This window comes from Oppia nitens, unplaced genomic scaffold, assembly GCF_028296485.1.
Source record: "Oppia nitens isolate AA-2021 unplaced genomic scaffold, nextdenovo-longstitch-racon4-pilon3 scaffold38_pilon_pilon_pilon, whole genome shotgun sequence".
Lineage (NCBI taxonomy): Eukaryota > Metazoa > Arthropoda > Arachnida > Sarcoptiformes > Oppiidae > Oppia > Oppia nitens.
Genome location: NW_026533219.1, coordinates 311,378 through 322,684, shown reverse-complemented (window position 1 = coordinate 322,684; position 11,307 = coordinate 311,378). Strand labels below are relative to the sequence as shown.

Genomic DNA, 11,307 nt, shown 5'->3' with positions numbered 1-11,307 from the left:
ATATATAATATTTAAATGATACTATTATTGTCAAATAAAAATTATTATTATTATTATGCAATTAATGTGTGCTCAATAAAAAAGTTATTATTTTTTAGAAATTTAAATATTTTTATCTAATTTATTAAAAATATATATTTAAATATTTAATATAATATTTAAACAGAAAATAAATAAAAAATCAAGGGATCCTTGGAGTGTATGATAAAAATTAACAAAAAAATAAATAAAATTTTAAATAAAGTATTAACATAATTATAATCATAATTATAAATTATCAATTGTTTTATTATATACAGTATATACTGTATATATATATTTATATAATTAAGATAATACAGTAAAATCCTATGATTCACTCATTTTTATTTTTTGCATTTTTATAAAATACAGTATTACTGTATAAATAGGATTAACATAATTATGAGATTTATGAGTAATTTATATATATAAATATATATACAGATAGTACTGTATACTTATACTTAATAACGATAATAATAATAATACTGTAATTATTATTATATTAATAATTAAAAAAATATTGTCATTATTAATTATGCATACATTAATTAATTAATTAAAAACTATGATTAAATATTACTACTAAATAAACTAATAAAATATTTTCCATACATAAGTATATAGAATTAATTTTTATTTTTTTTCAACAAAAAAATTTAATATACTTTATGCAAATATTTATATATATATATATATATATATATAAAAATAATATTTAAATATTATTAATATTTTAATAAAATAAAATTCATTACTATATTGATAGATTCATATTGAATATGTTTTTTTTCTATAAAAAAAATTTTAATTTAATTATTTCATAAATTATTTAATTATAATTAAAAATAATAGTCGAAATAAAATAAAATAAAACACTATATATAAGGTTAATAAAAATATATATTTTATTATTTTGTTTTATCGCTTAAATAAATATAATATCATAATTAGAAACTAATAAAATTAAAATTAAAAATTAAAATTTAATGATATATTATATTAAATGACACAAATGTTATGAGTTTTTGTTTTATACAGACACACAAAAAAATCAATCAATCAATCAATTAGTCAATCGTCTAATAGTTATCCCGTTTGAGTCCGTATTTGATTTCCAGATCGTCCGCCTCCTTGAAGGACTGGGAGCCAAATACATACTTAACTGGCGCTTGTTTTTGTTGGTCAATCTGATGGAGGGCTGGCGTAAATACACGCCAGGCTTCGGCCAGTTCATCGGTACGGACAAAATTTGTCTGACGGCCGGCAAACACGTCCAACAATAGGACTTCGTAGGCGTCGGGAAGTTCGGCCGTCTATTTAGAGAAAAAAAACATAAACAAAAAATAAATAAAAGTATTTTTTTTAAATAATAATAATAATAATAATAACTATAGAGAGGGGGCATAATGTCCTAACCCCTACCCCTACCCCTACCCCTACCCCTACCCCTACCCCTACCCCTACCCCTACCCCTACCCCTACCCCTACCCCTACCCCTACCCCTACCCCCTACCCCCGAACCTAAATCACATCATATGGCATACGTCTCAAAATTAAAATTTTGAGTTAATATATAGAAGTTTTTTATAATAATAATAATAAAAATAACTATAGAGAGGGTGGGGGTCTAATGTCGTAACCCCCACCCCATACCCCCCCCCCCCAAAAAACTAAATCAGATCATATGGCATACGTCCCAAATGATCATATTTTGAAAATTAAAATTTTTAGTTAATATATAGACTATTAATAAATATTATATATTTATAAAAAAAATAATATTATTAATAGATTTGGGTTAAAAAAAATGTTTGTTTTTTTTTGATCAAATCAACTTTAGGTGTGTCTGTGTGGGGGTGTGAGTGTGTAACCCCACTCCCACCCCTAAACAGTCCTATAATAATAATAATACTTACATAGAAACGTGTGGCATAGGTCAGGTCCAGTTCCGTTTGTATCAAATCGTTACCCATACCCGGCCTTTTGATATTCAAACGTTGATAGACGGCTTCATTTGGCTGTATTCTGATAACTGTCTGATCCGGTCGGGACTGTCCGCCAAACAAATCTTCGTCTACCGGTTTGTATTGGACTCTGATTTCTACCCGACTTTCATCGGTAGCCTTACCCGACCTAATAAACATCGGTACTCCGCGCCAGCGATCATTGTCCACATGCAATACGACCAGCGAATAGGTGGCCGCTGTCGAGTTTTTCGGTACTTTCGGGTCATCCGTATAACTGGTATTGGCTTCGCCGACACCATTGGGATTGCGTACGTATTGACCTAATACTACATCATCGACTACCAGGGTTTTCATGTGTTGCAATAGGTATAGCTATTTTCAACAACAAAAAAATAATAAAATAAATACAATAATGTTTTTTTAAAAAAGGGAACGGTATGTACAGTATATAATATATACAGAATATATATATATATATCATTAGAAATTCTCTATATATCTCGCACACATACATACCCACACAACATATATGCACACACAAACACACATATAGACATACACATATATACATACATACATACATACATACATACATACATACATACATACATACATACATACATACATACATACATACATACATACATACATACATACATACATACATACATACATACACACAYACACACACACACACATACACACACACACACACACACACACACACACACACATACATACACACACACACATACATACATACATACATACATACATACACACATACACACACACACATACATACACACACACACACACACACACACACACACACATACATACACACACACATACATACATACATACATACATACATACATACATACATACATACATACATACATACATACATACATACATACACATACAGTACATACCTTTTCATTTCTAATCTTATCGGCATCGCTACTCTCCGGCCGTTCCATAGTAACCAATGCTAGCACCTGAAGCAAATGATTTTGTACGACATCCCTAATAATACCGTACTGTTCAAAATAATCGCCCCTTCCTTGGGTACCAAACGGTTCCTTAAACAGTACTTCAATGTTGGCCACRTGCCGATTGTTCCACTGGGGCTCCAGCAGGCGATTACCGAACCTCAAGGCCAACAAATTCTGTACCATTTCTTTGCCCAGATAGTGATCGATGCGGTAGATCTGGTCTTCGCGAAACAAACTGCTCAGGACTTTGGACAACACGTCCGACGATTCACTATCTTTGCCGAACGGCTTTTCGATGACCATTCGTGTCCAACCGGTTTTCGACTCCACTGTCTCTTTCAACGCTCGAGCCGTATCGGCAAACAGGTTCGGTGGCAATGCAAAATAAATCAACCGATTGGCCACTGGTTTACCCGATTCGATTTTGGCCAACGCATCCACCACTTGCTTATAGTCGGCCGATTTGGTCGAATCGCCCGAAAAATACTGGACAATCTTCCAGAATTCATCGTACAGTTGACGTTCCCTCTCGTCTTTCAGATGAACATACGGGTCGACCTGTTTTCTCAGGTCGGGGACAGTTGTCTTTGAATGGCCGAACCCAACGATTTGGATACCTTTTGGTAGTAGTTCTTCCTTATATAGAGTACTTAATAGTAGTAAATAATAATTAAAAAAAATTAATTAATTAATTAAAATGTTATTACAATTAATAGTTATATTGATTTTTTTTAAATATAATACTTATAATATAATTATTTACTAATAGTTACTATTAATGTAGTTATTTGTTATTAATAGTAAATAATAATTAAAAAAATTAATTAATTAATTAAAATGTTATTACAATTAATAGTTATATTGATTTTTTTAATATAATACTTATAATATAATTATTTACCTAATAGTTACTATTAATATTAGTTTATTATTAATAATTACTATCAAAAAAAAATAATATTAATAAACTATTTAATAATATAATGTAATAATAATTTTTAAAAAACATATTAATACTTAAAATGTTTTACTTAAATAAAAAGTTTTTTTAATATAATTTACTAAATAGTTTTACTCAATATTAACAATAACTTAATAAAAGTTAAAATTATTTACTATTAATGTAGTTATTTGTTATTATTAATAATTACTATCAAAAAAAAAATAATAATATTATTCATAAACTATTTAATAATATAATGTAATAATAATTTTTAAAAAACATATTAATACTTAAAATGTTTTACTTAAATAAAAAGTTTTTTTTTAATATAATTTACTAAATAGTTTTACTCAATATTAACAATAACTTAATAAAAGTTAAAATTATTTACTATTAATGTAGTTATTTGTTATTATTAATAATTACTATCAAAAAAAAAATAAATAATAACATTAATAAACTATTTAATAATATAATGTAATAATAATTATTTAAAAAAAACATATTCACACTTAAAATGTTTTACTTAAAAAAAAAAAAAAGTTTTTTTATATATATAATTTACTAAATAGTTTTACTACTCGTTGTAATTATTGTAAAATTATTTAATATTCAAAAAATTTTTAATATTATTATTATTATTATTATTATTATTATTATCTATACTTACAATAGTGTTGGCATCAACTTTTTACGGGATAGATCGCCCTATATTTATTGAAATTAATTAATTAATTAAATTATTATATATTTATTATATGTATAAAAAACAGTTAGTTTTTTTTATTAGTGGACATACAGTAATACCCAACAATATAAAAGTGTTGGCCTCATCGGCGGCACCCGAATATTTGAGATCATCTAAATCGCTGACCGATTTGCCGGCAACACCACCGATACGGGTAGTGGTGGTGTAGTAGACAAACAAAACTGTTAGCAATATATGCTTAATAAACATAATTGATATAATAATACACTATTAAAATATAAATGTTTTTTAAATAAAATAAATTAAATTAATAAAAAAAATAACTAAATTATTTAGAAATATAACATACAAATTAGTTGTTATATTTATATATTATATTTTTTTTATTGATTTATTATCAGTACATCAGTCAATATGGTGTGTGTATGTGTGTGTGTATGTATGTGTGTGTGTGTGTGTGTGTGTGTGTGTGTGTGTGTGTGTGTATGTGTGTGCTTATGGATAGTTAGTTAGTTATAGTTATAGTTACAAATCACAGTCACTATTATTTGTTTTAATATTTTGTTTTTATCATAATTAAACTGATTTATATATATATATATATATATATATATATCACAAACATATATATATATATTATCACACAATTATAATTGTGATTTTGATTTGTTTGCACTAAATCTCTAGTGATTTTATATTTTTATAGTTCATATTTATTTGATATGTACTGTTAATTTCAATTGTTTGAGTACTTTATTATTATATGTCTATATATGTGAAATAGATATATATATATTTATGTGAATTGGTATTAATAATAAGTAACAATTATTACTAAATATATAATATTTACAGTAATCAATTACATATAAATTTCATAGAGAAAGTTATATAGTTTTTTGTGCCAATATTGATGATAAAAATAAATTAAATTTATTAATAAATAATAAAAATAAAATTTTAATGACAATTATGCCTATTATTAAACTACTAAACATTAATTGCTATTATTTTTTTGGTCTCAATTTTTTTTAAATTTTAATTATTAATACAAGAAATATGTATTATATAAATAAAAATTATGTATATTTTTGTTTGTTTGCAAAATATATTTTGTTTGTAATAAAAGTATTTACGTAAAAAAATATTAATTATAATTAAATATATAAATTATATAAATATATATAATTAGCAATGTTAATGTCTAAATTATAATAAATAAATGTATTATTTTTTTCATTATGATAGATAAATATTTTAATTTTATGGGTAACCTTGTATATAGAGAGAGAAAAATTATAATAATATATTTAATTTTAGTTATTTATTACACTTTATTAGACAATCAGGCAATTGAATTATTATTATTATTACTACTAGTATTATTGATACTTTAATTAGATACAGGTTATAGATATATAGTATTATACTGTATATTATATAAATTGAATTGTTTTTTGAAAATATCAATTGACAACCACTTGTCAAAAAAATAAAATAAAAGATTATTATTATTATATTGATATCTATTTGTAGTATTGTATTGAATTATTTTTGAACTTTTATTTTTTTATTATTATTATTATTATTTGAACTAATTATCATTTATAGCAACACTGTTATAGCATATTGTAATTAATGAGATCATTAGTACTATTAATTTGAGACCAAAAATATAATATATTATTATTAATAGTTTAGTTGTATTAAATAGTTTAGTGTATATTAATGATTATACAGTGTATAACTATAATATACAATATGTATATAAATTATATAACAATTTTAACTAAAATAAATATTTGATTGGTTTTGATTGTTATATTTAATTAATTAATTTTACTAATACTATGATTTTTATTTTAGATATTTATATTATTGATATTTGATAATAATTATTGACTTAACCAGCATTTACTAAATTATATATATTGTATATATGAGGTATCGTAATATAATTCATATAATTGACATTTATATTAATATAATATATAATAATCTGAATAAAATATAAAATAAGGTATCAATTAAATTATTTTCAAAATGTTAGTCAAATTATTGGATCAAATGGATAGATAAACCCAATACTAAGTTTAATACAGTAGTTATAATAATAATAATTATTATTATTATAAGTAGATATCATATAAATATAATTATTATGTCTAAAGTTTTTAATATACTGTATAATTAATATGTATTGTATTTATATGCATACCTATTAAAAACAATTATATTTAAAAAAAAATATTTTAAAGTAAATAAAAATGTTTTAAGTAATAAATTATTTCTATAATTATCACATATTATTATTATTATAAAACTTATGATTAATTGAAATCATAATAATATTATTGTATATTAATAATTATAACTAATATATAATTATCATTATTATGATTTCAATTGAAAATAAATCAATATTTTATTATTCAAACAAACAAAAAATAACTAATAAATTATTTTTAAACAAATATAATTAAATAACATATAATTAGTGAATATTAAAATTACAATTAATTTTTATTAGTAAATTGTCTTTTATTTTTTTTTTAAATATTTTTGTTGTCAAATAAGTACATCATTTAAAAATACAATAATCAATAATATTATACATTAATAATTATTATTCAAATATGTTTTTAAAAATTTTATCATTTAATTAAATTTTTGTTTATAATTAATTAATTAATTTTTTTTTTGATAACAAATTTGAGCTATGACCATGTTTTAATTTATATATATATATTTATGTATATAAAATTTTGGCACTTATGATTTTTTGTTGTTGATGACAATTTGAAAATTAAAAATTGAAATTAATTTTGTTTTATATAAAAAAAAAAGTTTAAACAATTTTTACATTTATTTGTTGTTGTTATTGTTGAATGTTATTTAAATAAATTTTTTTTAATAAGCAATTTAGCAATTATTGAAATGATACATGATAATTTTTGTTGTTGTTTTTGTTAAAATATTTTACAATTTTTTATTAATAAATTATTTGTTTTAATTGTTAAATAAATTTTTTGTTTGTTTGAATTCTAGGAATTTTAAAATTTTTGAAAAAATAAATAATAAATTAATTATAAGGAATATTCTTTGGAAAAAAATATATAATTATATAATAATAATAATAATACTCAATATATAATTTAAATGATACAATAATAATAATAATAATAAATTTATGTATATATTGTTTTTCAAAAAAATAAATTAATAATTAATTATTTGTTAGTTTAAGTGAGTGTCTATATAAGTGTTATAAATTAATTTTTATTATATTTTTTTCAAAAAAAAAATATTTTTAAAACTAAAAATAAATTGTGTCATTGTTTTATTACAGTTAAAATAAAACAAAGTTAGATAATAAAAATTATTATTCAACTAAATTTTTTGTGTGTTTTATTTGTTTTGTTGTTATTTTTAACTAATTGTGAGGCACTTAACAAGTTTATGGTTTATGGGATAAAAATTGTAATTTTTTTTTTTAAATAAAATTAATAATAAAAACATGTTATTTGTCACGTATCATACAATTATGCTTAATATATATGTATATTCAATATATAACTTTATATAATATACAAACAAACAGTAATAATACTAATTATAATAATAGATATATAATTGAAAATCAATCCTATTATATAAAAAGTTTTTTTTATAATTATTTACTGTATATATATACTGTATATTATATAATAGACATATATTAAAATTTATAATTACTTTAAAAAAATGTAAAATATATTTACATTTACATTATAATTTTTTTATAGATAAATTAAATCAATTAATTAAATTTTAATAGAAAATTGTATTAATGAAAATTAATTGATTAAAATTAATTAAAAAACATTTTACATTATTTTTCAAAAATATTTATACACTTTTTTTTGTTTGTTTTGTTTGTTTTTAACAAACAAAACAAATTATTATAATTATTATTAATTTGAGTTTTTTTATTTATTATATAATTATTGATTTACCAAATAGTTTACTGTGTTGGACGTGTGCTATATATAAATAAATGATAAATAATAAAAAATAATTATTATTTTTAGTATTAGTAAATTAATTATGATTGATTATAATTATAAATATTATTTAATTATAGTATAATTTTTTTCTAGATATAAATTATTATAATACTGTATATATATTAAATTATATGCAATAATGCAAATAATTAAATTATAATTAACTAAATCAAAATTTTCAAACCTAATCTATAATATAATGATTAAAAAAATATATATTATATTAGTATTTATACATAATTATAATATATATAATTTACACAAAAAATTAGCATAAGTAAATATTAACATTAAAAAACTAATTATATATTTATAAAATAATATTATATAATAATAATTATTATTAGTAGTATTAGTATTAATAAATAATAATTATGATTGATTATAATTAGAAATATTATTTAATTATAGTATAATTTTTTTTAGATATAAATTATTTAAATTTTATATATATATATATATATAATTGATATGATTTACCGGCACTGGTAGGTGTTGTTACTGCTGATGATGATAGCTGTTGTTGGTGTTGTTGTTGTGGTGGCAATTGATCTCTGGGACAACCATACTGTAAATGTTGTAATTGTTTTAATTGATCCAATTTGTGTATCTCATGAAAACATGTCGATTGGCTATAAATTGATTCATTATCACGGCTACTGTTGTTTACGGGGGGTTTAATATAATAATAACACAATTTATATTATTATTAGATATATATATATAAATTATATAATATATAATAATAATAATCAATACCTTATACTACAGTTTGTCAATGTATTAGGTATTCCGGTTGAATCGACTAAACCTAATTAATTAAATAAATAAATAAAATAAGTATTTAAGTATTTATACATTCAAATAATGATATATATTAAACAATAAAAATAAAATTTATGATAATTATCAACTACTGTATATATATATATCAATATATAAGTGGATATTAAGTACAATATTGTATATACAGTATATATATATATATAACAGACTATAGATATATAAATTTATACACAATATTGTACTTAATATCTGATATTATTTATTATAAATAAATATAATTTTTACTAATAATATTGCATTTCATTGATTTATAAATAAAAAAACAAAATTAAATTTAGATATATATTTGTATCAATTATTTTTGTTTTGTTTGTTTGATTGTCTTATCGATTGTTTGTTTGTTTGTATCGTATGTTTGGCGACAATAACCTACTATTGTTGTCCATTTGTAGACAAGAATCGGCTACGGCTTCGGGACAGTTGTCTTCCTTCCAGAGCAGCGAATAACTGGACAACTTTGTGGTGTCCGCCTAAATACAGTACAATTTAGTTAATTTTTAGGTTAGGTTAGGTTTGGTACAGGAAGAGAGAGAGAGAGAGAGAGAGAGAGAGAGAGAGAAGAGAGAGAAAGAGAGAGAAAGAGAGAGAGAAGAGAGAGAGAAGAGAGAGAAAGAGAGAGAAAGAGAGAGAGAAGAGAGAGAAAGAGAGAGAAAGAGAGAGAAAGAGAGAGAAAGAGAGAGAAAGAGAGAGAAAGAGAGAGAAAGAGAGAGAAAGAGAGAGAAAGAGAGAGAAAGAGAGAGTTCATTACCATCTGTTTGTTGAGCATACGGTGCGGTACATCGTAAACGTGGTCAACATAGCCGAACCCGCGTCGACCTCCTCTCGACGGCTCGACAACTATCTGTCCGCCGCAACCGCCGCCGCCAATGGCGGCTCCAATACCGTCACCGCAATCGACATCGGCGGCTCCCTGGAAATGTATTTGATGACACAAATCTTGACCACCAGTTGTGATTAGCTGTTGGCCACTAACACCACCGCCACCACCGGCTTCGGTATGATAGCCATTGGGATAATAGACTTGTAGTCTCTGGCGATCATAGATAGGCTCTGTTTTTGGCACTTTATTGTATGAGTTTAACGATAGATCATCGCTTCGGCTGTTTTCCCGGTGCCTACAGTCTAATCGATCGGTGCATACATTAGTATATTAAGTCATATTATTTAGGTATAACCCCCCCCCCCATCCAAACACCTCCCAAACCCCTAATTATGTACATACATGGCTCGTTGGTGGCGCCCGACTCTTTCGACTTCCAGATCAATATGAAACCGGTAGCACAGCTGACCACCACTAGGACCAGTACGGCACAGAAAGCCGGTATCAGAATCACTGGATCCTCGAATATGGATCCCCTGCTGCCGCCGGCCGACGACGATCCGTCCAACGAACTCAACGGTTCAACAGTTGAACCGGTAGTCGTCAAAGTGGCCACCCGATACTCCAGTTGTGTTTGGCCGGCTTCATTGTAGCCGCCGACCAGTACGTCATACCAGGTACCCGGCCTCAAGTCGGCCAACAATACCGTATTCTGTTCGCTTGATATGTCGTTTGAGTGGACTGTCCAGCCGTCACCCGACTGTCTGGGCTTATATTGAACCGAAAAATGACTGATAGGACAGCCGCCATCTGACCAACGATTCAAATGCAATAAAACAAACGTAATGTTTGCGGTAAACTGTTGACTACGGTCGGCAGCTACCGGTGCTGTCAATTATTAAAAAAAATTAATAGGAGGTTAGTTGTGTGTTTTTTTGGGATGGGGTGGGT

At 24.3% G+C, this 11,307-nt stretch overlaps 2 protein-coding genes across 2 annotated transcripts in view; both read right to left on the bottom strand.

The window, feature by feature from the left end:
• Positions 1-979: 979 nt before the first annotated feature.
• Positions 980-4,919, bottom strand: LOC128957205 (glucose-6-phosphate 1-dehydrogenase-like). The gene is made up of 5 exons (XM_054302936.1): positions 4,735-4,919; positions 4,606-4,643; positions 2,930-3,641; positions 1,941-2,363; positions 980-1,337 (listed from the first exon to the last, which is right to left on the bottom strand). Exons 1-5 carry the CDS (start codon positions 4,891-4,893, stop codon positions 1,104-1,106), a joined length of 1,566 nt encoding a protein of 521 aa, XP_054158911.1. The 5' UTR covers positions 4,894-4,919; the 3' UTR covers positions 980-1,103.
• A 3,700-nt stretch (positions 4,920-8,619) lies between these two features.
• The window catches only part of LOC128957175 (cell adhesion molecule DSCAM-like), a 54,695-nt gene continuing 52,007 nt past the window's right edge, over positions 8,620-11,307 (bottom strand). Inside the window, exons 15-20 of the mRNA XM_054302896.1 lie at positions 10,759-11,244; positions 10,285-10,658; positions 9,910-10,006; positions 9,450-9,501; positions 9,171-9,349; positions 8,620-8,666 (exon numbers count right to left, since the gene is read on the bottom strand). Coding sequence (XP_054158871.1) covers positions 8,620-8,666; positions 9,171-9,349; positions 9,450-9,501; positions 9,910-10,006; positions 10,285-10,658; positions 10,759-11,244 — 1,235 coding nt within the window. The remainder of the gene's footprint in view (positions 8,667-9,170; positions 9,350-9,449; positions 9,502-9,909; positions 10,007-10,284; positions 10,659-10,758; positions 11,245-11,307) is intronic.